Genomic DNA, 27,345 nt, shown 5'->3' on the forward strand with positions numbered 1-27,345 from the left:
ATAGAAATAGAAGATCAAGTCCCTATCATTTCATTTGAATGAAACAAAAGTAGTTCTACATGGATAATAAAACAGCGATTGCCTTGTCCCTAGGATTTTATCGAGTACACCTCCATACAAAGTCACACTACAGACACAACTACATACACAAAGATGAACATCCCGTTCACAATGTAGAGGCAATTCAAGATTTCTTGGGGGATTTGGTGGCTTTGGATGGAGACTTAGATTCTGTGGAGGCTCTTTCGGTTTTCTTAGGCAGCAGAACGGGGTTGATGTTAGGCAACACACCACCGTGAGCAATGGTCACGCCGGCCAACAATTTTCCAAGCTCTTCGTCGTTCCTCACTGCTAACAGAACATGTCTTGGGATGATTCTATTCTTCTTGTTATCTCTGGCAGCGTTCCCAGCCAACTCCAGAACCTATAGCACAATAGATCAGCGTCGGAAAACGAATGTCCAACCATTCACCCGTAATGCATGAACAGAGATTCGACAAAATATCGAATAAAGTGGAGAGAAGCACTAATTTCCACATCCAACTCCGATAGCCCTAAACTAATTGGGGAGATTTATTATCAAAGAAGAAAATGTTTAAAGTAGCCTTGGTATTTTGATGCAGAGATGGTTACCTCAGCTGCAAGATACTCCAGCACAGCGGCGAGGTAAACCGGAGCTCCGGTGCCAACACGTTGGGAGTACCGCCCCTTCTTCAAGTAGCGACCGATCCTTCCGACAGGGAACTGGAGACCGGCTTTGACAGAGCGAGAAACTGGCTTCTTTTTGGGGCCGCCTCCCCTTCTTCCTCCGGCGCCTTTCTTCAACTTTCCTCCGGTATCCATTATGTGAAGATTAAACTGGTAGCCTGACCCTCTCAGGGAACAAACTGAAAATGATGTGAAATTTGGATGACGGAGCGGGAATCGTTCGGTTGGAACATTTATACAAGGTATGGCAGCAGTGAGAAACCCGATCGCCTCGTGATAGGATATCATAGCCGTTAGATTTAGAATATCGACGGTTTTAAAGTGATTATCGCAGCGATCCGTGTTGTGCGAAGGATTCCAATAATATAAAGCCATCTGTCTCTGACACCCAGACTCGAAACCCGCGACGGAGAAGCAGATTAGCGAACTGGGAGGGCCAATGCCTTCGATCCTTCTCTCTTTCCTCTCTGAGTAAACCCGTACAATCACTAATCACTAATTTTCTTAACAAATAAATTTAATAATAGCATAATACTTTTTGTTAATCAATATGCATCGAAATTAACTCATTTTATGACTCAAATTAGAAAAAAGGTAATTCGAAAAAGATAATGTCTCGACGTGAATTCCAGTGTTCAATTAAATAAAAGGTAAGTTTTATTATTGGAAAAAAATTATTTTTGATCGAGGTTCGTGCCAATAAAACGTGACCTTTTTTGGGTAAAAACTTAAATTCTTCATAGACTATTTCATTCACTGAATTGTTTAAAAAATTAAAGTTGTAATAAAATGTGATTAGAAAATTATTACTGAGAGATTAGCAATGGTGAGTATATTTAGGTTTAGCTAAGAGGAATCCAATTGGGCTCAGAGGCTCCTCCTGCCAATGGAAGAAGAAAATGGGCCGTACGTAAGAAAATGACGATGGGCCGAGCATCGGCCTTCAGAAAAAGACATCGCACGGCCGAATTTGAAAAATGAAACGTACTACCTCTTGTCTTAAATATAAGAATTATTTGATTAATTTGAATAGATTAAAAAAATACTACTTCTCTTTCTTAATATAAGATTTTGTTTGAATTTTATTTTGATCCTAAATATAAGATCCCAATCTATTTTGTCTTTCATATTTATATATTTTTTTTAAAGATAGTCCTTCTAATAATGGTATTTCTAAATAATAAACTTGATTAGTAAGGATATTTTAGGAAAAACAATATCTATTCATTACAAATAACCAACTTAACTAAGCTTCTTAATTTTCCAAATTAGTCAACTGGGTCTTATAATTAGGACCGGAGGTAGTAAATTAAGTTAGTTATTTATAATAAATAGGTATTGTCTTTCCTAAAATATCCTTACAAATCAAGTTTATTGGTTAAAACTATTATTATTAGAAAAATTATTTTAAATAAATAAATAAATATGAAAAATAAAATGGAGTGGAGGCTAAAATAAAATCAAAGAGGTCTTATATTATACTGCCTCCGATCCTTAATATAAAACCTTATTTGACTTTTATTTTAGTCTTAAATATAAGACTCCAATCTATTTTCTCTCATATTTATGTATTTTTTTTTCAAGATAGTCCTTTTAACAATGATAGCTCTAGCTAATATATTTAATTATTAAGAATATTTTAGAAAGAACAATACTTATTTATTATAAATAATTAATTTAATTTTTTTTCTTAATCTTCTCAAATTAGTCAACTAATTCTGCAGAAGTGGTATTAAGGACAGGAGCTAGTATAAAATTAGATCGTTGACCTTTTTTTCTTCTGCAACGCGTTTTCTTCCTTATCCCATCATCATAATTTCAACTCAACATGTCTAGAATGGCTTGATTCTGATTTCACTCCTTCAGAGGCTCTTGATTTTGTTTTCAGCTATCTAAAACCGACTGTTGACTTGGTTGCCTGCCGGCGTCCCAAGGTTGAAGTTTCGTTCATGAACGGGTTGGCATTGCGAAGAGCATAGAACAATGCCTTCGGTGCCAATTGATTTCTTGCTATGCCCTTGGATACCTTCTTTGACCATTTTCCATGGTGGATCCTCTTACCGTCTGAAACATCTTGAAAAAGATGGTCGGCGTGTTAATCTTAGTCATCAGTTGGAAACTCTTGTCATTCCTTTCAATTTCTATCAAGGTTCTTTTTAAGAGATATCTGTTTCGTTCTCATCTCATCTCGACGCTTGTTGGTATAAGAAAGACTTCGTGATCTTCCTGAAATCGTGTTAGCTTCAAAAGTTGTGGAAATTTGCTTGTGTTAATTCCTGTTCTAAGAGCCTTGTTGCATTGGAAGTCGTCGCTAAGGTACTTTTGTATAAGTGTACACTAAGAAATCTTCTAAAATTTGTGCATCATTCAAATTCACAATACTCCTTTTTAAAACAAGTCTGTGCAATCATATTTGTCTATTTGAACTTGAGCACGGTTCAAACTATTGGGGGAAGACAGCCACAGCCGCAACCCTTAGTCTAATTGCTGGGACCTTTTTTTCTATCTTCTTTCTTAAGATTTTGGTGCTGATTTGTCATACATGTTACTCTTTTGCATATGTTGTTCTCCATAGAATCATTGGTCACATGTATTTTGATGATAGAGGAAGATAGGAATATAGGATTCTTCTGCTAAACTCAACCTATAATTTTCAAACATGAATATTGCTTTCCACATTTTTACGTTACCGAATAGCTGGTCACCGTTCATTACAACTGATATTTCCACCAAGATGCTGGTTATGCCTTTTCGTACATGCTCTTCTGTTTGTATCATTAGTCATGGAGAGATTGATCTTTGGAGTTCAAATCTTATAATGCCATGATGCTGGTAGTTGTCTTTTCTATGTCACCATATTTTTACTCTTTGTCCACCGTCTTTGTACACAAATAGCATTTTATTTACTAATTTCTTCACCTTAGGTTCTCTGATGGCTTCTTCATATCTTGTTAACAATTTTTTTTTAATGTACATTTATAGAAGTTTTATTTAATTATCTATTTATCTATCTTGAAAATATTTCTTTACTTTTGTCTTTTAGTACCTGATTAAATCGTTTGATATGTACTCTCCCGCCAATACCGAGCATGACATAAGTAATCTAGAAAGTACTTTTAGCAAATCATTTCACATTGAGGATGCTGAGAAATCAGACCACTCGTCTGTGGGGGATGATTATTGTAATACGGGGGAGGGAGGTCTTATGCAGCAGGAAACGGATATGGATAAGACTTGCTTGACGAGGTCTGCAAACACGAGTTATTCTGATCAGACGTTACCACCAAGCTCTTCTGACGAGGAATTGGTCATGAATGACGTGATTCAAGCCGATATAGCAAAGGTTGATGGAACCTCCTACATTAAAATGTAGTTCTTTGTTTCTGGCTTTGCTATCTTATGCTTATTGACTTGTATTTTCGTGATGTCTGACTTCACAGACCGATTTGAAGCCTGTTTCTGTGATGAAAGGCAGCCGTGAGAAACAAGGAGGACCACGGACAAAACTGACCGTAAAATGGGCCCCTGATGTGTATGATCCGCTACCAAGATCAGCTTTGCTCTCTGTTAGAAGCAAGAGACAGCATAAATCCAGGGGCAAGAAGAGAGAGAAGAAGAATGGAAAGGGTCAGAAGAGCACTTATTCTCGGAGAGTTAGTGGCAAAGATAAGAAGCAGTATCGCATATCGATTGAAACATCGGATAAGTGCTATAAGTTCGTTATTTTCTCGTGATGAATTGATTGGAACATCTACCGAACTGGATGCTTTAGATTCCCACCAGGATCCTTTCTGTGGAACTAGATTCTTCAGAAAATCAGTTACGCTAGAGCATTTCTAGGTAGCAGAGGCCTAATGAGCGTGTTATTAATGGTTTTTCCTTTTTAGCTCCTTTCGTCTGTCCCTTTACTACTGGATTGCATGACTCAATGTGGCTCTGGCTACTGAACACAGAACTTCTCAAGGCTCGAGCAGCCAAAACATATTTTTGTTGTGTCAAGCATATTTGTTTGTATGACCCGCTTTGTTGAACACGGCACCATGACAGGATTTAAGCGTCTTGCGTTAATGCGCATTCTCTTTTGTCTATCAACTTCAGCATGTCCGAGATACATTCTAGAACGCTGACTTGGGTAAAATCGTGTTGCCATAGCACGAAGCCATGATAATAGTCGATGCCGTGTAGCGGCAATAATACTAATTTTCAAAGCGGAGTTTCGACGAAGGTTTGGGACTTCGGGTATGTGCTCATCTCACTCAAATTTTCGTCAGGTGGCTTACCAGTTTAAATTTCAATGGGTTGTGCGAAAAAAGAGTGTTCATGGCCGGTGCAAGCATTTTTACAATGTATGTATATGACACTAATCGATCCCCCATTCGACAAATTGAACATCTCTAGGTCTGATGTGCTCCATTAAATAATGCGGTTGCGGTGGTGACCGCTTAGCTACTAGTCAAGTTGCCAAGACTGGGGGAAAAAAGGTGCCAAACAAAAAAGTGAATGCAACTGGGTAATGGATCAAAAATTGTGCCAAAGAGCTCATTATGAAGGACTCCACGTTTGACTATGTTGTGTACTCTGCATTGATTTTAACATAATCGTAGCTTAAATCGCAGCCCCACGCTTGTCCACGACCCGGACCATCACCTGGGGGGAAATGAAGACCAATTAGCAAGCACATGCACTTCCCTATTACCAAAAAACAAAAGACATTTCCCTTGCTCATAAATTCTAGGCTGGGTTAAAGCGTCAAAGCGCAACAGAAAGTGCAGGCGCACGGTTTATTACAACGAAATAGCCTCATTTGGTAACTATCGCATGGGAATGATCCTCGATTATCTAGTCATAAGTAATCAAAATAAATAAACATTGAGAAAACGTTATTTAAAACTGAATTTTGAAATTACAAAATTTTATCCAAGACACTTTCATGCAGGGAAAAAGCATAATAGGGGGAAAAAAACCCTGACAACAAAGTCAAGCGTCTAATATTTTCAAAAATGCTTTTAAAACTTCTGAATTTATATTACTAAAACAACCCTTGTAGGATTCTCTTGTGCAATGACTTGAATGGTATATAATTGTGCTACGTCTCTGCTTTGGGTTACTATTCTCTTTTACCGTCATCATACTCTTGTTGATTACTGAATCCCAATCCCAGTTAAACCAGGGTGGCATTACGAGGGCTTCAAATCATGACATAGAAATATGTGCGAAGAGCAAAACCATAATTTCAAATCACACAAGGGCAAAAATTTTCTTAATTTTGGAGGATTTCATTGACAAGATACAGACTTACCAACTGATATCTGAATTTCAACCGTACCATGAGTATCTCCAGCCTTTCTCAGATAATTACTCGCAGCAACCCTGCCAGAGTAGCTTCTTGAGTTTGCAAAATGTAGATAAATAATCTTAAAAGATGATAAACAAACAACGACATCACAAGCTTAAAAAGGCATGTGCAAACTGCCCAAAAAAAAAAACTGTACGCGTGTAGAATCTTATTTTCATGCAGATGAAGCTGTTCTGAAGAAGCTATGCATGTCTAAGGACAGGCGAGTAAGACAAAAGTTATTGGTAAGTTTTGAACCACTCTAGAGGAATTTATGGAAAAAAGACACCGAAGATGAAACCTCAAGAAGCAAAACAAAGAAAGTAGCTCAAAAAACAAAATAAAGGAATTAGCTCTTACTGATCAAATAATTGAGGTTGGCCAGCATCCATTAGTAAAATATCGCCCAGCTGTACCCTAAGTGAGTTTTGGTGGAAAGCAACCCCTGCGTAGCCAGCTGCAGCAGCAATGCGTCCCCAGTTGGGATCTCTACCATATACAGCAGCCTGCATAACATTATTTTAGTATGTTAACTTTCGTTGAATTGAAATACTTAAAGAATGCTCTAGCTCAATTCTCATGCCTTCACAAGTGAAGAAGATGCAACTGAACGTGCAATTTTTGCAGCCTCAGCCTCACTGTCAGCCCCGGTCACATGGACCTGTAAAATGAAAAATGAAATTTGACGACAAATATCAATAATGAGTAGGATTGAATAAAAATTTTATGACAATCAACCTCTAAAATACTTCAATTTCATATTTATTAAATCAGGGGGAAATGCAACAAGAGTAAATTGTTTGTCAATGAAATACCATCACTAATTGCTGACTAAAACTGTATTTCCAATCATAACTCAGTGAAAAGAAACTTGAAGGGTTAACACTGGATGCCCAGTAGAAAAGAGGAGTAAATAGTCTTAAAAAGCATGCAGATCCTTGAAATAAGAACCAGACCTCAATGAGACATGTTGCTCCCTCTCCATCCCAAGCAATTGATTTGGCAAGACCTTGCATTACCTGGAAAGATAAAAGATTTACTGTTTTGTGCATTTTGAACCATGAGTCAAAGTGGGAAGAATAGGAACTCATTTATATCCCAATGTTTACTTTTTTTTGGCTGGGAGGTCCTAAGCACCAAAAAATAGAAATTGGCTATGAGCTCTGACTACATCAATCTGGAAATTAGCAATTGTATACACATAAAGAAAGGTGTTCTAAAGATCTAGTAGGAAGAGGAACTGGAATCCAAGGTTGCACAATACATTAGATAAATCAAAATGCAATAAGACAATAACCTATAAAAAGGGTCCATTTTTACTAGATCAGTCATGCTTCTAGTGAGAGTCTAAGACCAAGATATATCAAATTGTTTATCATGAAAGATTAAAATATTTGGTAACATAGAGGTATAAAATGTTTAGCGGTCAAACTTACAGCATCAAGGCATCCCTGAAGTTGAGAAGCTTCGTCACTATTTAAAGAAGATACACAGCTTAACCCAGATAATCCACTAGCCAAGGCAATAACAGTATCATTAGTGCTAGTATCTCCATCCACCTGTAGCATAAAGATTAAGAAATTCAGAAGCCAAAGGAAGTCATAGACCTGGCTGATCACACAAGCAAAAGCACGTGATTGTTAAACTATCAATTCAAGTCGATGAACTTGAATGCATGAGAGCCACTTGATATCAATTGTCAGAATGATTTTCAGGCTTTTTTTTTTTTCAATGTTTTAAAAATCACGCTGGATAAGCTAATCAGACTGAAAAATTGATTATACGTCCAGTCCAACTGACCCTCAAAACCAGCCTTTGAAAGAAATCAATCTTTATTTAACAAGATAGCTCCCCAACCAGGCGGACCAGCAGGGTAACAATAAAGAAGGTTAGATCACGGACCTTCCTGAGTCTAGACCAAGTCCAGCACTGGTGCATTAAACTAGTAATTTGGTTTCCTATATACAGAATTGCTACTCTATATACAGAATTTCTACCCTATATGCAGCATTAAAAAGGTGCTGGATAAGCTAATTAGACTGAAAAATTGACTATACGTCCAGTCTAAGTGGCCCTCAAAACCAGCCTTTGAAAGAAATCAATCTTTATTTAGTAAGATAGCTTCCCAGCCAGGCAGACCAGCAGGGTAACAATAAAGAAGCTTAGATCATGGATCTTCCTGAGTCTAGACCAAGTCCAGCATCGGTGCATTAAAATAGTAATTCGGTTTCCTATATACAGAATTTCTACTCTGCTACTCTATTGAACCTTTCCGATATCAGGCATTGTTTCTTCCAGTAATTACTCACAGTGGCACATCCACGCTGGTTTGGACAGCAGAGGACTCCCATTGCACCCTTTCCTTTGGATTGATGTCAAACCTATCATGGTGATTATGGCCCATGACAAATCCATGACATGAATGGCCACCAAACACCTTATGCGCATCAATCTACATTCTCCCAAAGCAGCAAAATCTATCATAAGCTAGGTACCCCGGGATGGGTTGGAATCAAGGTGATTATGAAGAATCTTAAGGGGTTTTAATATCAGAGGATTGGATTTTGAGACAATGTTCTGCTGATGCAGAACAGCAATGAAAAGGGCGAAAGGGGAGGAAATGGGAGAAACAGGGGAAAAAGTGGGAAAAGGGGAGTTGGAACAGAAACAAATGATGATAACTGGCATGCAATTTCATAATATCAAGTCTGTCTGGCTTACAGTTCCCTGGGGCTACTAAAACAAAAGAAAAATAAAATAGTCAGAAAATAGAAAAAGACACTAAATTAACGCTTCCTACCTAGAATAAGTACTACAAAAGTTCCCATCATGCACCCTTCTAATTCAAATTGTAGACAAGCTTTCCATCAGCAAATTGCCAAACAGAACTGTATCTATTTGAGCTACTGTTTGCTTGGAAAGATTTTCCTAGACAGAGTTGTACATGAAGAGGGTATTGCACTCTTAAAAATCATATTTTAGACAAACCTTCCACCAAGAAATAGCCAAAGAGAATTGTATCCTTTAGAAGGGGAAAAAAAAAAGTTTAGCTACCCATGTATGAAGCCTTACTATGCATATGTCCATTGCAGAAGTATTTAAATCAACTCAATAAGGCATTGGACCAGCTTTTAGTGGGGGAAAGCTGTATCTAGTCTTATAAAAATGTATGTGTTAAGCATGTATCCTGTTATCATAAAAATAAGAAAAGAAGGACAAATAAAAGACCTCTTATTTTTTATCATCGTATATTTTAAATTTTTATATGTAAAATAAAAAACATGATATATGTATTCAATTACTATTAGTTTGACCACAGTTCAAGCGAAAAAGCGGAGAGTCCCCCCTCTCTCCACAATATAATAAAAGGCCTCTCTGCCATTCAGATTAATGAATCATGAATAAGTGCCTCCATTAGTCAGTGATCAGACCAATTTTAAAAACATTGTTTTTTATTCTCTCAAAAATAAGAATGGCATTTATAATGAAGAATGAGGATCTTGCTCAAGTTGAGTACTCTAAAGTCTGCAAGAAATTTAGTAAAGATAAATTACATACAGTAATCTGGTTGAAACTTCGGTTCACAGCCACCTGCACCATTTTCCTCCAAACATCGCTGGCAACATGGGCATCAGTCGTGATTACCTAAATGTAGAGATTTTACTTGAGCTAAGAAAGCGATATGTCTAAATAACAAAAGAGCATTTAGCAAGACATACCCCAAGCATGGTAGCCATATTTGGATGGATCATTCCAGAACCTTTTGCCATTCCCCCTACTTTAACCTTGATCCCTCCAACCTGACCAATAGCCAATACTTACAAGCACAGATTAATCTCATCCTCATAATAATTAATAACAAAGAGACGTTGGCTTGTGGAAAATGATCCTTACATATTTAGTAATGTTCAAAACGATTTCAGAGTTATTGGCTTCCCTTTTTAAAAATACTACATCACATTTAAACAAAATTATCATTTACATCAAGAATTCAAGACCATATATCAAGTTGTACAGGTCATGCCGACAATAAATTACCCTTTGATGGCTTCAACTATCGTGCATTCTTAATTACTTAAGAGTTCGTCAACATTATCAACTTTTTCTATCCGTGATTTGTCAAGAAAATGCCTCTTTGCAGTTGCTGACTGTTTTCAGATCAGCTGCTCATCCACGTAAACCATTGTCATTGCAATAGACAGGATGGAATCACATATATGTTTATTAACCAGGTCTACAATGTGAAAGTTGCATAAATTAAAACTGAGCAGGATGGGAGAATGTAATACCAGACACTCCATTGCCACACTCTTGCGAACAAGATCGGTTGTGGTGATTGCAACTGCTGCAGAGTCTGCCCTGTATGAAAGCTGATAAGATTTTTGGGGGAAAAAAGAAAAGAAGGAATGACGTAAAAGAAGGAGTGTCAAATTTGGGTCAGATTTAGATATTTTTTAGTGCATAAGAGAAACCACAATATAAAAAGTAGGGTCAGGAAGAAGAGAGAAAGAATAAAAGATATAGAAAAGTCACTTAATGGCCAAAACAACTATGAAACTATAAACGCGCAATGTTGCTTCACATCAAAGCAAGTGCAACATCAATATAATAATAGCAACTCGTAAAAGTAAAGGAGTTACCCCTCGACTGAAGGTGAGAGTGAGTTTACTAGTTTGGGAAGTGAATTTAAAAGTGCCCCCTGCAAATGAAATGAGAAGTATATAACGCCAAAGCAAAAGTACTTATCAAATAGATAGTGAAGCAGGCTTGTTTGACTACTTTTCAAATTACTGCTCCACACTCTATTAATGTGTAGTCCATATTACAGATATAAGCATCACATAAACACAGGGCAACAAAACATAAAACATGCAGAGTCTCTGAACTTACCTTCTTTATTCTGTGACCAATGACACCAGTTGATTCAACAAGCACATCTTCAGGTTTCATTTTCATTAGCTGTAATCATGAACATTGACAATAGCCACCAAGCACGAATGCTTCTAAAGGAGCAAAGACAAAGAATGCATGAGAATAATCTCTGAAAGAATGCATACCTCCGCAAGGTTTTTGACACATTCTATCACATCCTGGTAACCAGCATCTCCCTGAAGATTTGAAATGCCTCAGCCACTAGAATTAAATCCCACAGCAAAGACAAAGAGCACAAGCAAATCAAATAACTAAGCTCTTAAGCAAGGGGAATAAAGCTATGAGAAATTCCACGCGGCAATATAACGTTAGGCAAACACATGGAATAAAACCAGATATATGGCTTACTGTTGCTGCATTAGCTTGACCTGCATTAATTAACACAGCACGTGCCTGCAAGAAAAATAATTCATTAGCAAGTAATCAAGTAAAAGAAAAATTATCGCATAGAATGAGATGCTTCGCTGTATCAATATTAACCAAAGCTGCTCTGAGAACTCAAGGAAAAGTTAAATGTGGCAAATGATCTGTATTGCATTCTGTTCGGTTGCAGTTCTATCTTGACTAGAAAGCGAAAAACTGAATACTTTCTTACTGTTTTGGAAATATCCATTGTCTTTTTGCAGTATAACACTGGTGCAGCAGCGACCATATTTGTTGTAAAGGCGCCTGAAAGTGGCAAAATTGAAATTTAATAAAAAAAGGGCAGATTTTTTACTAATAGCTCTTACGTTGTCCAGAGCATAAAATTCATAAAATTCCAAAGCCTTTGGTCTGATGCTCCAAAATATGATCACATAAAGTGCATGCCAAAATCCAAAAGTCAATCAGAGTAAAGGTCAATTTTATGAAAGTTAACCTGCAGATACGGCATCAACATCACATGTGTCAATCACAGTAAAGATCAATTTTATGAAAGTTAACCTGCAGATACGGCATCAACATCACATGTGACAAGTGCAAGATCAGGTTTTTCTCCTTTGGCGCGCAATCCTCCATAAAGGCCTGCTGCTTTGAATCCCTCTGCAGCAGTAACTCCTCCTGGTATCTGGAAACCGAAACCAGATGGTAACTGAGAAGTTGATAAATTTTCCAGATCCTAATTTAAGATTTGTTGGCATATTTTCCCAAAAATGAAACCAACCGCTAGACTACAATGAGCTGTTTCAAGCATAAGCATATATCACATGTCTCTCCCTCTTTCACTCCTTCCCTCTAATACAAGCGAATAGGACAGATGATATCCGAATATTTTAGCATCAAACAGAAATCGTTCAACAGTCATCTGCCGTCCGCTACTCTCAACCGCTCAGTTTTTAAAAGAAATCAACCAGATTAAGTTCATACATATTGCAGATGCCTTATTTTACGTTAAGAATAGTGTTCTATTTATCAATATAGAATATCATTTCTTGATACACAAAAATTCATGCAATGCAAAATTGACGTATTTTTACATGGCAAAAGAAACCATCATTATTAGACTATAATTAGCCATTCAATGCATGAGCAAATATCAGAAATCTCAATCTCTTCCCCCCCCCCCCTTCGCGCGCGCATATTCAGTGGAGCACGGGAGATGATTTCTGAATGCTTTCAGCATTAAACGGAAATTGTTCAACAATTATGTGTCATCCAGGACCACGGTCAACCATTTCGTTTCTAAGAGAAATGAGCCTAATTAAGTTCACATATACTTCAGCAGCCTTCTTATCCATTAAGAATACTGTTCTAGTTATCAATATAAAATAACATTTCTCAATACACAAATTCACACCACGCGAAGTTTACACCATATCAGGGATTTCCTGTAAGAAGTTTTCTGAGGAATTAAGTCAATGTAGCATCAATTTACCAATTAATCAGCTAAAGGACGATCCCTTAGCGACTGACCTGCTTCCAAGGTCCTTCAGTAAGAAAAATGGGAGCAGCTGGCACGTAAGTGGCGGGCAGATCCCCCGTCGCAGAGACAGCGCAGATTCTCAAATGTCTTGGAGAAGAATCAGAAGAGCTAAATATCTTTGGAGAGAACGCAAATTAGAATCAAACCGCGTGAAACGAACAAGATAGTTAGGCTAGATGTTATACAAAAGTTAAGTAAGCTTTAAAACATGAAGTAGCGACAGCGTTAACCAAACGAGTAACGTCAGAAATTGCAGCAGCATGAAGCAGGATCACACCTTTGGCTTTGGATGTGAATGAAGGAAAGCACAACCTGAAGTGCAGAGATACATTTATCCCGTGGCGCGCTTATCAGTTAGGGTTTTCTGCAGTTTGAGCGATCAGTGAAGTTTCGGCGTAGCGCGCAGTGAGCCGAGTGTTCAACGGCTGTTTCTTAATAGTATAGTGTAAGTTAAGCAGTCCGTGCACACACCCACATGTATATCGGGCAGTCAACTCAGTTAAACCATGGATGGTCCAAACTCTTGTCACCAAATATCGGTCAAAGGACGAAAGCATAAATCCTCAATCCTTTGTTCTGGCCAGCTAAACCATCGATCTATCGTACTAATCGTAGTATCGCGCATGATGAATGTTGGATGACACAGGACTTGTTTGGATCAATGTTATAAAAGTATTTATAACTATTTTGACATGAGTCGGGATAAAACTCTTTTCACGTATTTATCTCGTATTTTATAAATCACATTTAAAAAATTATTTATAAACTATTCTAAACAAGCTCACAAACAAACATGAAATGTGTTGACAATATTACACTTTTATTTGTTTTGGTAAAGTAATTTTCATTGATTGTCATTATATTCTATATCTTCCAGAAATTATTAACTTATGTAATTTCAAATTCAGAACAATTACTTTACTTTGAGTTTGTTTTATCAGAAGTCAAAACTATTTTTTTCCTAATTAAGGGAATTGAAATCCATTGATTAACCCATGAATATGAGACATAAATCAACAAAAGAAGGGCTTCGAGCTGGCCAAAAATATAATAAACGAAATACTAAAGAATTAATTCCAAAGCAACATCAGAATTGCGGTCCAAAAAAAATCAACACCAGAGCTTCCTAAAATAAGCTTAGACCATTGGAATCCACGGCAGCAATATAAAAGCCAGGCCATTAGTGGTTGGGAACCTCTTCTCTTCTTTTTCCATCCTCTTTTCTTTTTTTTACAACAGTTGGATTAATATATTTTAACAGTTTATATTTTAATTTTTTATAAACCATTTACCAAAAAAAATAAAAACATTTAATATACTTGTAAACCATTAGAATTGAATTTTAATATAGTTTGTAATTTATTATTTATTTATTTTTATGATTTAATATTTTAATAATAGTTTTAAAAGGATTTAAATTAGAGCCGTTAAAATATTAATCTAACGGTTAAAAAAAAAGAGAAGCAAAGAGGATGGAAAGGGAAGAGGAGAGGTTTCGAACTAGGCCATTAGAGGTAAGTATGTCAGGAAAGAATATTCTAACTAGAAAAAAATTATAATAAGGTTCCATTTAGGACAGTTAAATACAAAAAGTTTCTTAAAATTATCAAATTATTCTGAAGTCTCAAAGAACTTTATTGTAAAAAATTTTATTTGTTTAATTATCAAATTACCCTTATTTTTTAAATATGTCTTGACAACTGAAAGAGTAATCGTTAACAACTTAAGGTATAACGATTAATAATTATCATGATAAGTATTGACAATACATTTTTTTAGCTCATCACAAAAATGCAATGTATGAATTGCCAATACCTACCGTGAAAATTGTTAACCGTTACGCCTTAAGTTATTAATGACTGCTCTTTTAGTTATTAATGTATAGTTAAAAACATAAAGATAATTTAATAATTAAACAAATAAAATCTTTGGTAACAAAGTTTCTTAAGATTTCAGAATAATTCGATGATTTTAAAAATCTTTTTATATTTAATTATCTCGAATAGTACCTCAATGCAATTTTCCCTTCTAATAGTCACCTTCAGCGGGCTACTGAAAAGGAGGAGTAAACCCCTCTTTTTAGTTTTTCATCTGCAATTCATTAATCGCCAAACACTGAACAGTACAAGAGTTTAACACGCGTCTAATAAGCACGTTACACCCACCCAGCTCTTTTTTTTTTTTAAAAAAATCACAATTATCTACAGAAGTGATCCCAACAAAACAAACATTATCCTTTCGAACGCCTCCAACCCCATCAAGCCATGTAAAATAAGTTTCCTTTATCCAGTTGCCAGCAAGAGGAATTTAAACGAAATATGCAATTCATGTGCCACTTATCAAAGCTTAACATGGAATGAAAGTGAAAGCAGTCCCTTCTTTTTTTTTTGGGGGGGGGGGTTGTTTGTCATATAGTTTGGTAGATCGCATCATGCACACCATAATAATGTGGTTTTTTTAAGGTCTTTTTGAAATATTGATGGCATCGTGAAAGAGGAAAGCACTTGCAGTGCAGGGACGATAATTGTGGTGCCTTCGAAGTTAACTAATACTCCTCTGATGTTTAATATAGGACCCAATTTTTAAATTGGTTTTAGTTCTAAATATAAGACACATTTCTCATATTTATTAATTTTCTCTAAATTACCCTTATAGATACTCCCTTAACCATAATCAAGTAGAAGAAAGAGAAGGTGTATTAAGAAAGATAATTATAGTGTTTTAGGAAAAATGTGTCACTTTTTTTATAATTAACTAACTTACCTAATTTCTTTCATCTACTCAAATTAGTTAAATAGGTATTATATTAAAGTTAGGAGGAGTAGCTAATAAAGAATAAACTGTTAAAGTTTGCAGAGATTATTATCGTCGCAACATACAATGTCATATGCTACGGGAGAACGATGTAAAGCTTAAAAAAAGAAAAAGAAAAAAAGAGTTCGTGGCTTAACACTTACATATGATCATTAGCAAGGGTGGCATCTGATCTGATAACGAAGTTCGTGGCCTACACAAAACAATAAATTAAAAGCGTTCAACGACAGCCTGGTGGTGGACAGTTGGAGAAGACCAACTTCCGTTTTCCACTACGAAACACCTGGCGCATATATCCAGCACACATTATATTCCTTTCAATGCTTATAAATTTTATGCGCCACTGATGTCTTATGTTTAGTGTTATTTGGATGGATTGTGGGAGAAGAACAACTCCCATATTTTAACAGTACATTTCACGCATAACAATGCTCGAAATCAAAGCACACATCTGCAGAAAATATATCTATATCCGGGTCTAGTATCTGATTATATAAAAATAAATTATGAATACTCCTCCTCTCCTATTTTAGAATGAGAAGATTTTTTTTTACTATATTTACACGTCATTTCATTAAATTTTAGTATGAGTATACTATTTTTTTTTTTATTTTTATAAACCTATGACTTAAAATTTGAGGAATTAAAAACCAAAATAAAATAAATTTATGGAGAAAAAAAATATTAACCCTAAATTTTAGGTCCAATGCTCATATAAGCATATGTATGGGTTCGGGTTTTATGATCCGTGATAAAGTCAGTTTAGTTGGACCCGGCTACAGAAAATATCAACGGCAGGATGCATAAAAAGAATAACAAAGCGGCTGAAAAACCGCGTTCGACGTGTGTGGAGATGTTTGTCCTTTTCATCAGATCAACCAGTGACCCAAGTAGCCTTCGCAGCAAAGACGGAGGTGTCCACGCCCAATCAGCTGGGCACAACCCTTTTAACGAAGCTTTAGCAACCCATGTGGAGATGTTACAGTAAGATTTCAAAAGACATCAAATGCAGAAACAGGAAACTAAATACTCCTCCGATCCTTATTATAAGACCCAATTTGATTTTTTATTTGGTTCTAATTATAAGACCCAATCCATTTTGTCTCTTATATTTATGTATTTTTTTCCAAGATAATCCTTCTAAAAATGATAGTTTTAGCCAATATACTTAATTAGCAAGGATATTTTAGAAATGACAACACTTATTTATTATAAATAACCAACTTAACTTACTTCCTTAATCTCCTCAAATAAGTCAATTGGGTCTTATAATTAGGACTGGAGGAGTAGAATTACAGCAGTGACAAGAGAACATAGCAGTAAAGGCGAGGTGAGGTTTTTTACCAATATACGATAAACAGTAAAACTATATACCAAAATACTGTACTTTTGAAACTATTTACTAATATGCTGCATTTAAAATCGTTCTTGGCAAGAACGATTTTAAAATTACACACAAGTCGTTCTTGGCATGAACGATTTCAAAAATCATTCACACCAAGAACGGATTTACTTTTTCCTGTTCACTCTCTCACATATAAATCTCTGTCAATTTTACATGCAAAAATAAGAATCCTTGACAATGCTCCCATGAGGCTACAACGTCTATATTGGATTAAAATTTGAAAATCCCAAGTTTTTTAATTTTTTAAATAGAGCTTGATGAAATTTTCTGTCATTTCCTCTTCTTTTTATTTTTCTCATACCAAACAATACGTAACCAAAAAAAAAAAGCTTTGATTGTAAATTTTTAATTGTAGCAATTAAGTTATAGGACTAAATTATTATTATTATTATTTTGGTCACAGGCATAAAAGGTTTATGTCCAATATTTGATTTCTCGTCAAACCGAACAAATGCCACACAACAGGCTTTTTTTTACCAAAATACTATAAAAAGTAAAATTATATACTAATATGCTGCACTTTTAAAAGTATTTACTAATATGTTACACTTAAAATCGTTTTTGAGGTGAATAATTTTTAAAGTCATTTATTTGCTGAACGATTTCATGGACAAAAAATGTAGATTTACGGTTAAAAAAAATGCATATTTTGCTGATTTGTGAATTCTGAACACCCTTATAGAGTAATAAATATTCAATTATCACGTTAAAAGAATGTAATGTTAACTTCAAAAAAAAAAATACAAGTATTAACTTCAAATGTTTAAATAAATTGATTTTTCAAGATTATTCAGCGTTGTTTTTGTTAATTTAAATCCTCAAACGACATCTCTTTCAACTACACACATGTACTCAGGCCACACAAAAAAATATATACATGTACGAGTAATTTTGTTGTTCGCTGATATGTTAAAGTAAAATTTTAAAAATTATTAAATATAAAAATATAAATTATTATTCACAGATAAATAAAAACTGGAATATATATTCTCCTAATATTTATTTGGGCCAGAACATATTCTCCTAAATAATTAAGGTCACGCATCACTAATCATTATTCCTGGCCCATTGACACTTTACCAGCTACAAATTTAACTTTATTTCTTTGTTTGTTTGTTTGTTTTTCATTTAAGAAGAGATAATTGCTTAACAGCTTATCATGTACTGTATTATTCTTTCTAAAATTTATAAGATATCTGAACACGCAGATAATATTTAAATAAAAAATAAAAAATCGTACGAAATCTAACAAAAATTCTAAATGGTAGTTATTTATATAAGAGGGTTACATAAAAAATGGCGTGATCTTTACAAATTTTATAGTTCATATTGATTAACACTTCTGTTTATCAAAAAATTAAAACTAAAATCAGAAAAATATTAATTATTTACAAGGGCTTCTCAAACAAGCATAAATGATGACCTTCTTGATGATTTATAATTTTACGGTATGACAAATAATTAAACGTGATAAATTAGTTTAATAGAAAATACCATCAGGCGATAATAAGTTGTCCAGTGATAGTACTACCACCCGCTTTGTTTGGAGATTTAAACTTATTTTTTCCGATTTAGATTTCGTATATGGTAGGAGTAAAAAAAATGTAGTGCCTTTTTATAAGCAACAAACAACTGCTATTTTTTTTCTCTAAATATAAACAATATTTACAAATTGTTTTAAATTTTTATAAAAAATTTCTTATTTTACTTATTAATTACTTATTTTAATACTTAATATATTTATTATTTTATTTTTCAAACTATTACCTCTCTCCATCACATATTCTTTCTTTTTTATAATTATTTTTATTATCATAATTTTCTTATTCTTTTTTTACTCTCTTTTCCCATAAATAAAAGTATTTTAAAGACAAAAAACTTTTAATTTCTATCTATTTATTATTTTTAACTAACTTTTTATCTACGTAATAGAATCTAAAATTACTTATAAAAAGGAACGGAGGGAGTAATTAATTAGTACTACTTTCGGTCTTAATTATAAAAGCCAATTGACTAATTTGAGAAAATTAAAGAATCAGTTGAGTTAGCTATTTGTCCTAAATAAGTGTTGTCTTTTTTAAAATATCCTTGCTAATCAAGTGTATTAACTAGAACTATCATTGTTAGAAGGGCTACTTTGAAAAAAATACTCCTTCCGTTCCTTATTATAAGAGACAAATAACCGAAGTACGTTGATTAAAAAAACAGTTAAAGTTAGTTAAGAACAATTAATGTATAAAAAGTATAATTTTTTTTCCAAAAATGCCCTCATTAATAAGGAGAGAGAGCATGAGAGAGAACAATTAAATTATTAAAAGAAAGAAAAGTGGAAGGGAGAGAGAGTGTGAGTTGGAGATAATAAATATGGGTAAAATAGTAAATCAACACAAAAAAGTAGAGACAACTTGTAAGTGTCTCTTATATATAGGAACATGGCATAAGCATCAAGTGTCTCTTATAATAAGGAACGGAGGGAGTATATAAATATGAGAGATAAAATGGATTGGAGTCTTATAATTTAAGACTAAAATAAAAGTCAAATAGGGTCTTATATTAAAGATAAGAAGTAGTATAAACTAACAGAATTTTTCTTTCAGGCAAAAAAAAAAAACTAACAGAATTTTATCTGTTGTATGTGGGACTTTTGACATTTTGAAAACTGTGGTTCTGTTATTATTCTTATTATGCAAGAAAAGTGGCAGAATATCAATATGTTAGGGGCAAAATACGTTTCCGTAATGATTTTTATTCCGAAATTAAAAAAAAAAAATCCTTACCAACAATATAAGAACAAGCGGCCGCTGCAAAATTTTTGGTGTGCTGAGGCCTTTTCCTATAATTTCTCCTTCCTCCCCTCCTCCGTCGATAGCTGCTGCGAGTCCTTGTCCTGTCAAACCGCAAAAGATGGTCAGTCTTCTCTTTCTCTTTCCTGTCTTCCCTAGGTTTTTATTTCGATTTTACTGTTTAGTTCCTTGCTTGGGACGTCTGGAATTTCGACGAAAGGCTAAACGCTGGAATACCGCAATCAGACGCGATGTGAAATTGGATTATGTGCTTGAAATCTATTGAAATTGGGTGGTGATTACTGTTTCCCACCTGACAGCGTCTGCTCTTGTGCTGATTATTGATCGATTTCTGTATTTTTAAAGGCCGTGGTTGTTTCGTGGTCGATCTGATGTTTTGAACTCCTATAATTGAAGAAAAATATCGGCGTGTTTATCCGATTAGCTCGTTTTACTTGTATTGTTTGCTTCCAGATCTGACTTTATGTCGTTTCGATTGTTCAGAATTGTTTATAAATTACTTGGGTTCGATCTTCTGAGACGATATTTAAATGTTGGGGGGAGAAATGTCTTCTGTTTATATAAATCGAGGACTATTTATGATAAAATGACTACGAAGGCTTTCACTTCAGAGAGAAAAATCGTTGGTGTCTTCTGTTGATATGCCTTGATAAGCTGATCAGCCACTTGCACTTCTATCACTGCAGTACGACCTCACTACCACAACTGTTTAACTCTCTACTTCCAGAAGTAATGAGAATACATATTACCTACATTATCTACCTTCTTTCCCCCCATCAACTAAATAATGAAAGGGTTAATACTTGTGTGTATGCATATGGTATTTCCGTCATATGCTGTCTTGCAAGCTTTCTTGTCGAGTTGAGCCTTGTATGACATACATTATGTCCATAATCATTCAGACTAGTGTAAACTATTTGATTTGTTGTCTGCTTTGAAATATGACAGGCTAATGCGGCATCAGGTATGGCTGTCCATGATGACTGCAAGCTTAAGTTTTTGGAGCTCAAGGCAAAGAGGACATATCGCTTCATAGTTTTCAAGATTGAGGAAAATCAGAAGCAAGTTATTGTGGAGAAGCTTGGAGAGCCAACTCAAGGCTACGATGATTTCGCTGCCAGTCTTCCTGCTGATGAGTGTCGATATGCTGTTTATGATTTTGAGTTTCTGACAGAAGGGAATGTTCCCAAGAGCAGAATTTTCTTCATTGCATGGTAAGCTCAGTTCTTAGGAATGTAAAATGATGAGACTTCAACAACGGAAGCATTTCACTAGAAAAAGAAAGGAGATAAAAACACATAATACTTCTCTCAAATAGTCTCACATTCACCATCAGACCACTTCTCTTATTCTTGCAATTTTTCTTAAATAGTCTTGCATTCACCCTCTTACTAGTTCCTTTGTCGGACTTGTACGATGCCAAAACCACTTTATGGTTCTTAGACTCTTAATTGATGTACAATTAAGATTATCCAAATACATAATTTTCTTCTAAATATTTTTCATTGAACATCTAGTCTATGTAAGACTAGGATGATTATGACTCCAGCAGATTGAATGCTTACTCAAACAGATTGAAAACTATTCCCAACGCGGAGATTGGTTATGCTTGATTATCGACTTTTATCTTGCTGTTTTTCTTTGTAGGTCCCCGGATACATCAAGGGTTAGAAGCAAGATGATTTACGCTAGCTCGAAGGACAGGTTCAAGAGAGAGCTGGATGGAATTCAAGTAGAGTTGCAAGCAACTGATCCAACTGAGATGGGTCTTGATGTCTTTAAAGGTCGTGTCAACTAATATGCATATTAAACACTGGGATGGGTACCACATCCCTGAAGTTACTGAAATTGGAGTGCTTATAGGTTGTCAAGAGTCAGATGCTGAACTTGGCTCGTCATGGTATCAAATTTTTGGCATGGCCTTGTCATTCACCTTCCGACTAGCTTTTATGCTTTCCAGTATAAATGTAATCTGTGAAATACAGAGCCTATGTGTTTGAGTGGTATTCATGTCCTGTTATTGTGTAACTGTTGTGTGATTAGACAAGACACTAGTTTCTCATGTCTTTTGAATATTGAGACTAGCCATAATGTGGCATGCTTTGATTACTGATATACCTCCTTATTTCACAGCCATTAACATGCCTAGGAAACTAAGGAATGCAATTTCATTGGCTAGCTTCAATTAATATCTAATTGTATTAGTGGGAATGCTTTATTGCTTTGCTTTTTTTTTTTTTTTTTTTTTTTTTAAATACTAGTTAGCGTGTCACAACTCTCTAGGAGGGTGAAGCTATATGGTATTCAAACATTGTTTGCCATGGGGGCTGTTGGCTCTGAAGATGTAAGCCTTTTTTATTTTTAAGGAACATCTTGGGCATGTGCAAGAATAGTTGCAATATTTCTTGTCCTCGCAATTTATCGAAGTTTATGCCTCATGCTTTCACTTGTTTGAAAGCAGCGGCTCTTCTGGCAGGATTGTCTTAGTCGACTGCTATATACAATGACTCGACCATTTCGTTCCGGCTGGGGAAAATTTTGGTCGATTGTTTTATTGCCCCCGAGTTTCATGTACTCTCCTCTGAAGCTACAGTTTATAATTGAGTTTCTAATATTTAATATTGAATTTTTGTTTTTAGAAGTCATTGAAGGACATATTGGTCCGTCTAATTTTTTCACTCGGATCTATCGCTTTCAAAATTTAAGATGTTTAAGTGGTCATTATGTGTCTGCACAAGTTTTCAAGTGTCATATATTGATGCGACAAATTTGTTTAAAGAATAAGCGAAGTTTCATGGACAAAAAATGTAGATTTACGGTTAACCCCTCCAATTTTTCGTGTTTTAATTTAATATCTTAGTTAAAAATGTTAAATTCTATAGCGAAAAATTTCCCCCCAACATTGCGTCTTAGCCTTGTCAATTAAGTTCTGGAAAAACAGAAAACTAATGGGCGACGTGTTTGAGTGACCTTAATCATTTTGTCGACGCTAGATTTCACCGACATTGACCCTGCTACTGGACGCCTTCCCGTCTCTTTCTCCCTTGATCTGAGTCCCACAGTGCTCCTCCACTTTTTTGCGCGGCGATTTCAGATGGCAAATAATTGAGCTAGACTCACTGCACCCCCTGAAAAAATGTTCAGATTTTGCCCCACCCTCGTCCAAATTCTCATTTAAACCTTTTATTTATTTATTTTTTGCCAACTCATCTAAACCTTTTATGATTCTTTTCTCCCCTCCCCCCAAAAACTAAAAAACAAAAAAGAACATACAGCTTTATTGTGGAGCTGATCAAATGGAGCGTTGCATCGGAGGGTCCTTGTAGAATTTGAAGAAATGGTGACACTGTGGACAGGTTAATGGCGAAATCAGCAATACGAGACGACCGCACAAGTGTTTTATTCAGTTTTCTTTTCTTTTAATACACAATGCATTGTCAATTAATTAGCCTCTTTTTTCTATTTTGACCAGCAATTAATTAGTCTCTGTTAAAAAGTTTACTTGGTGGATTATTGTGGACATGACAAACGATTTCCGTTAACCGGACGTTCCTTCTCAAGCTGAACGTTTAATGAAATGAATTTGGATATACAGATCTTCTTCAAGCCTTAATATGACGACACTACTTAAAGATGGAAATTTATAGCCCTCTGCTAGATGCTAGTGGAATACATTAAGTGCCTCCAATGATCATTACTCTAGCAGAGGGCTCAACAGAGCACTACTTAGCAGGGTACTCACCAAAACATCGTTCTGCATAAGAACCATCCACAATTTGGATCAACTTAAGTACCTTTATGCTTCACGAGACGAAACTTTCGTCACATTTTACTAATCCAAATGGGTACAATAATTGAATCACAATTACAGCTTTAATGGACGTCAAGCTGGAAACGTTGCCTGCGATAAGTTTCATGTGAGCCGTCATCCCAGTAAAATTTGCTTAGGTAGGCCTAGTTTAAAAGGGTGGGAAGTGAAGCATGAGAGGTGGTAGGGACAATGGAAGCGAACGGAATGCCAGCACGGGCAGGATCGGATATTTCGGCTCCAAGAAGGAATCAGCAAGATGGCTTGTGATGTCTCATCAACATGTCGGTTCAAATTAAAATAGTCTGACTACTACATGGCTATCAAACGAATAGGTAAGATTGACACCATAAATGGCAACACGTAAATCAACAAGGACAGAGTTTCATATCACGCTAACAAATTAATTCCAAATTAACATCAGAATTTCCTGAAATATAAAGTCCAATAGGATGTTGCCAGCTCATACAAAATTTCTCCAGCAATTGATGTTTAATTGGCTTAAATGACTATAGTTTTTCAAGAATAACCTTGCACAATGAAACGGATGAAAGTTTCTCTTCAACAACTAACCACACCATCCAACAGTCTTGTTAACTGTAAAACCTGTTTCAGATTGCTGAGGCTGTGACTGCAGTGGTTTAGGTTCTCTTGGTTTGGCAGGATCAACAAAAATAACCCATCCATCCAAAAACTTAGCATTCATTCCTTCTTTGGCCTTTTCAGCATCGTCTATGTTTGCGTAACTTACAAAACCAAATCCCTTTGATCTTCCAGAGATTCTATCAGTTATGATCTTAGCTGTAGAATCATCGTTAAATGTCAATCACAACATACAGCAAGCTAAACTAGAATGTAAGAACCCCACAGAAGAAAAGGGAAAAAACCTAGAACATTAGAATTTAGTACGTCAGGAAAGAATATTTTAATTATTATCACCTTCAACCAGCTGCCCAAAAGGAGCAAATGCTTCCTTTAGTTTTTCATCTGTAGTCAGTCTTGAAAGACCTGTTAAAATACAAAAAGAGAAGCACGTCTTCAAAAATACAAGAAAAAGTATGTTGTAGAATTATAGTCATTCAATTTCTTTTCAAATAGCTACTATCTGCGGAGAGCGATAGAAACAAAGCAAATATATTTTATCCATCAATAGATCATAAACGACACATGTGATCCATGCACCACTTACACCAGGCCACCACACATGGTGCGAACAAAAAGGTTTACAATAGAATTGATAGGAAGGTAGTCCATATTCCAGGTAAAACATCCTTAGGTAAAGAAGCATGAAAGCATTTACACTTACAGAAAAACAACCCTTTCCTTTAAGCAATTGCTAAACTTCTTTGCTTCATGAACATTGACTAAAGTGATCAAAAGGGACATGAACTAGTATAAACTGTTAAGGTTGTTGGCCGTGAAAAAGAGGGGGGGGGGGAGGTTGTGCTGAAACTCTCAACACCACATATAATCATATGCTACCACACAAAACTGTAAACTTCCCCACATTGCATCACTATTCACCACCCGGGGTGACATCTGATAAGGATGTTTATGGCTACAGAAAATAGAAGTGTTAAAAGACAGACTAGTGAATAGCTACCACATCCAATTTCCATACTTTGCCGCTCTTACTTTCTTGGAACAAGAACATTTGAACACACCATTTGTTAGGTATAATTGAACCATATAAAAACTGCAAATAGATGATATAGTTTCCTTTCTTTCCCTCAGATACGAAAAGCCACTTTCCATTTTGCTCTGTACTCAATGTATGAATAATATGGTACCACCTATGTAGTCTGCGGCATCACTCTTCAGCAATCCATATTCATCTATAAACTCACATGCTTTTAGTCAAGCGAATCAGTCCTGACAGTAGTGTATCGATCACAGGCCAAATTGGCCGCTCTTGTGATTGTTGCTTTATGTTTCAGTTGGGTCTGTGAGTAAATACAGAGCAGGGGAAGCATTTTAGGTATTAACTACAGCATTTGTTTTTAATTCAGTTTTATGGAAGTGGAGAGTAGTCATGCCTTATATGAGTCAAGCACGCAACTAAGCATTAGACACGTGCATTTTAGTAAGGGTCACAGTGTTGGCAAGAGAAACATCTATGTTTGAGGAGTTGAAGAATAACATTGAACCAAAATATAAAATAGGAACCAATATAAAACCACTGAGAAGTTATGGTACCAGATACATAACAATGTAAAACACGCCCAAAGGCCTACCACATCATATCACAAATCATTCAAACTGATATTCCACATCCCCCTACTACATAGTACGTACCCATATAAAAACATTATGACTATGAAACGCCAAGGACGTGGAACACGCATTTACCAATAACAGCACATCATACTATCGGCCACTATTGTTCAATTCAGTGTAATTATCAGTTGGGTTGCCGGATTTCCTCATATAACTGTATATTTTGCACAGAACAATTCTCAGAGGTACATAGCTGCAAAAATACGTCTCGGCGCAGATCTGCTTCTGATCTCTAATCATATTAAATTTCAGCTAGATACAAGAACAATGTATCCATTCATGTTTTTGGCCAACCCAGTCATATGTTATTGAAGCCACGAAGCTAAAAAGAGGGAATTCAAGACAGCAAGGGTGATACAGCACACATAACATTCATTAAACAGCAAACCACGAAAATGAAGAATGTCAACAGAAACTAAAATAAAAGGCAAAAGAAAAAAATTGTTTTAAAAACCAAACGAGAGAGATGGCAGCGAGGGTGACTCAGCAGCATTGAATTCCTCAAACAGCAAAGCACGAGAATAACATATGTCTACGTAAACGAACGACCCATTTACAAAGTCATTTCATTTGGATACGAATACAATATAACAACATGCCAACATACACAGTTAGAGATGCCGAACAACCACGGCCAATATATAAAGAAATTTTCCGGTCAGATCCAAAGAACAGGAGCGACAAGAAACACAAAAACATGGAACTAACACGTGGCAATTCAAACTATATAGCATATAAAGTGAAACTAACCACTGACGAAAAGCCTGGGGGATGTGAGAGTTGAACTAAGACGAATCGAACTAAGTTGCGAATAGAGAATCGACGAGGAAGAAGATGAATCGCGAATAAGGCGGCGGATTCCAGAGAAGAAAGCCATCTGCGCAGATGAACTCCAGTCCCCAACGAACGCCGACGATGCAAGTTGCCAGGAGACGATCGACTTCGGAATTCAAGAGGAACTAGAAGCTTCCGAACGACCTTGGAGAACCCTCGCCTATCGACCCCTTCGAACACTTCCTAACATAAACCTGCGTCCTCCGACTCCGAACCTTATTAATGTCGACTAGTTATTAGTGAAAATGCTATAAACTCCTTTCCGAGCGATTTAATTATAATGCCATTTAATTTTTTCCTCCGGCCCAAAAAAACTGTGGTTATAAAAAAAAAAACCACATATAACCTCTGTCAATTCGGACATTTGTAAATTTTCGATTGCACTTTCACACAAAAAAAAAAACGATTGCAATCTTTAAAAAAAAAATTGTCATGTTATGTCGTACTACCTCTTGTCTTTAATACTACCTCCGGTCCTAATTATAAGAGCTAGTTGATTAATTTAAGAAAATTAAAGAAAAAAGT

At 35.6% G+C, this 27,345-nt stretch overlaps 5 protein-coding genes across 10 annotated transcripts; 2 read left to right on the plus strand and 3 right to left on the minus strand.

Annotated features, from left to right (window-relative positions):
* Positions 1–933, minus strand: LOC114717276 (histone H2A). Its single transcript, XM_028902381.1, has 2 exons — positions 634–933; positions 1–424 (listed from the first exon to the last, which is right to left on the minus strand). Exons 1-2 carry the CDS (start codon positions 841–843, stop codon positions 185–187), a joined length of 450 nt encoding a protein of 149 aa, XP_028758214.1. The 5' UTR covers positions 844–933; the 3' UTR covers positions 1–184.
* Positions 934–2,503: 1,570 nt separating this feature from the next.
* LOC114717275 (uncharacterized) lies at positions 2,504–4,790 on the plus strand. 2 transcript variants are annotated; one of them, XM_028902380.1, is made up of 3 exons: positions 2,504–4,051; positions 4,149–4,354; positions 4,434–4,790. In XM_028902380.1, exons 1-3 carry the CDS (start codon positions 3,773–3,775, stop codon positions 4,546–4,548), a joined length of 600 nt encoding a protein of 199 aa, XP_028758213.1. In that variant the 5' UTR covers positions 2,504–3,772; the 3' UTR covers positions 4,549–4,790. The 2 variants fall into 2 exon arrangements, with proteins under 2 accessions (XP_028758213.1, XP_028758212.1); XM_028902379.1 differs by having other exon boundaries at positions 2,509–3,024; positions 3,752–4,051; positions 4,149–4,790.
* A 162-nt stretch (positions 4,791–4,952) lies between these two features.
* On the minus strand, positions 4,953–13,416 carry LOC114717273 (arginine biosynthesis bifunctional protein ArgJ, chloroplastic). 4 transcript variants are annotated; one of them, XM_028902375.1, is made up of 17 exons: positions 13,156–13,416; positions 12,869–12,994; positions 11,900–12,023; positions 11,571–11,644; positions 11,324–11,368; positions 11,101–11,151; positions 10,934–11,002; positions 10,684–10,742; positions 10,333–10,397; positions 9,763–9,860; positions 9,602–9,688; positions 7,480–7,602; positions 7,000–7,062; positions 6,627–6,704; positions 6,404–6,549; positions 6,008–6,078; positions 4,953–5,355 (listed from the first exon to the last, which is right to left on the minus strand). In XM_028902375.1, exons 1-17 carry the CDS (start codon positions 13,207–13,209, stop codon positions 5,273–5,275), a joined length of 1,416 nt encoding a protein of 471 aa, XP_028758208.1. In that variant the 5' UTR covers positions 13,210–13,416; the 3' UTR covers positions 4,953–5,272. The 4 variants fall into 4 exon arrangements, with proteins under 4 accessions (XP_028758208.1, XP_028758209.1, XP_028758210.1 ...); XM_028902376.1 differs by having other exon boundaries at positions 9,763–9,843; positions 10,333–10,402; positions 13,156–13,414; XM_028902377.1 differs by lacking the exon at positions 12,869–12,994.
* LOC114717278 (actin-depolymerizing factor 2) lies at positions 11,385–22,076 on the plus strand. Of its 2 annotated transcripts, none has more exons than XM_028902385.1 (3): positions 11,385–11,394; positions 20,850–21,115; positions 21,549–22,076. In XM_028902385.1, the coding sequence occupies exons 2-3, from the start codon at positions 20,868–20,870 to the stop codon at positions 21,697–21,699; spliced, it is 399 nt and encodes a 132-aa protein (XP_028758218.1). In that variant the 5' UTR covers positions 11,385–11,394; positions 20,850–20,867; the 3' UTR covers positions 21,700–22,076. The 2 variants fall into 2 exon arrangements, with proteins under 2 accessions (XP_028758218.1, XP_028758217.1); XM_028902384.1 differs by lacking the exon at positions 11,385–11,394 and adding an exon at positions 19,908–20,004.
* A 1,974-nt stretch (positions 22,077–24,050) lies between these two features.
* Positions 24,051–26,993, minus strand: LOC114717277 (organelle RRM domain-containing protein 2, mitochondrial). Its single transcript, XM_028902382.1, has 3 exons — positions 26,737–26,993; positions 24,649–24,717; positions 24,051–24,510 (listed from the first exon to the last, which is right to left on the minus strand). The coding sequence occupies exons 1-3, from the start codon at positions 26,861–26,863 to the stop codon at positions 24,278–24,280; spliced, it is 429 nt and encodes a 142-aa protein (XP_028758215.1). The 5' UTR covers positions 26,864–26,993; the 3' UTR covers positions 24,051–24,277.
* Between the last annotated feature and the right edge of the window lie 352 nt (positions 26,994–27,345).

Source organism: Neltuma alba, unplaced genomic scaffold (assembly GCF_004799145.2).
Source record: "Neltuma alba isolate B1F8T4 unplaced genomic scaffold, ASM479914v2 tig00011729_pilon, whole genome shotgun sequence".
Lineage (NCBI taxonomy): Eukaryota > Viridiplantae > Streptophyta > Magnoliopsida > Fabales > Fabaceae > Neltuma > Neltuma alba.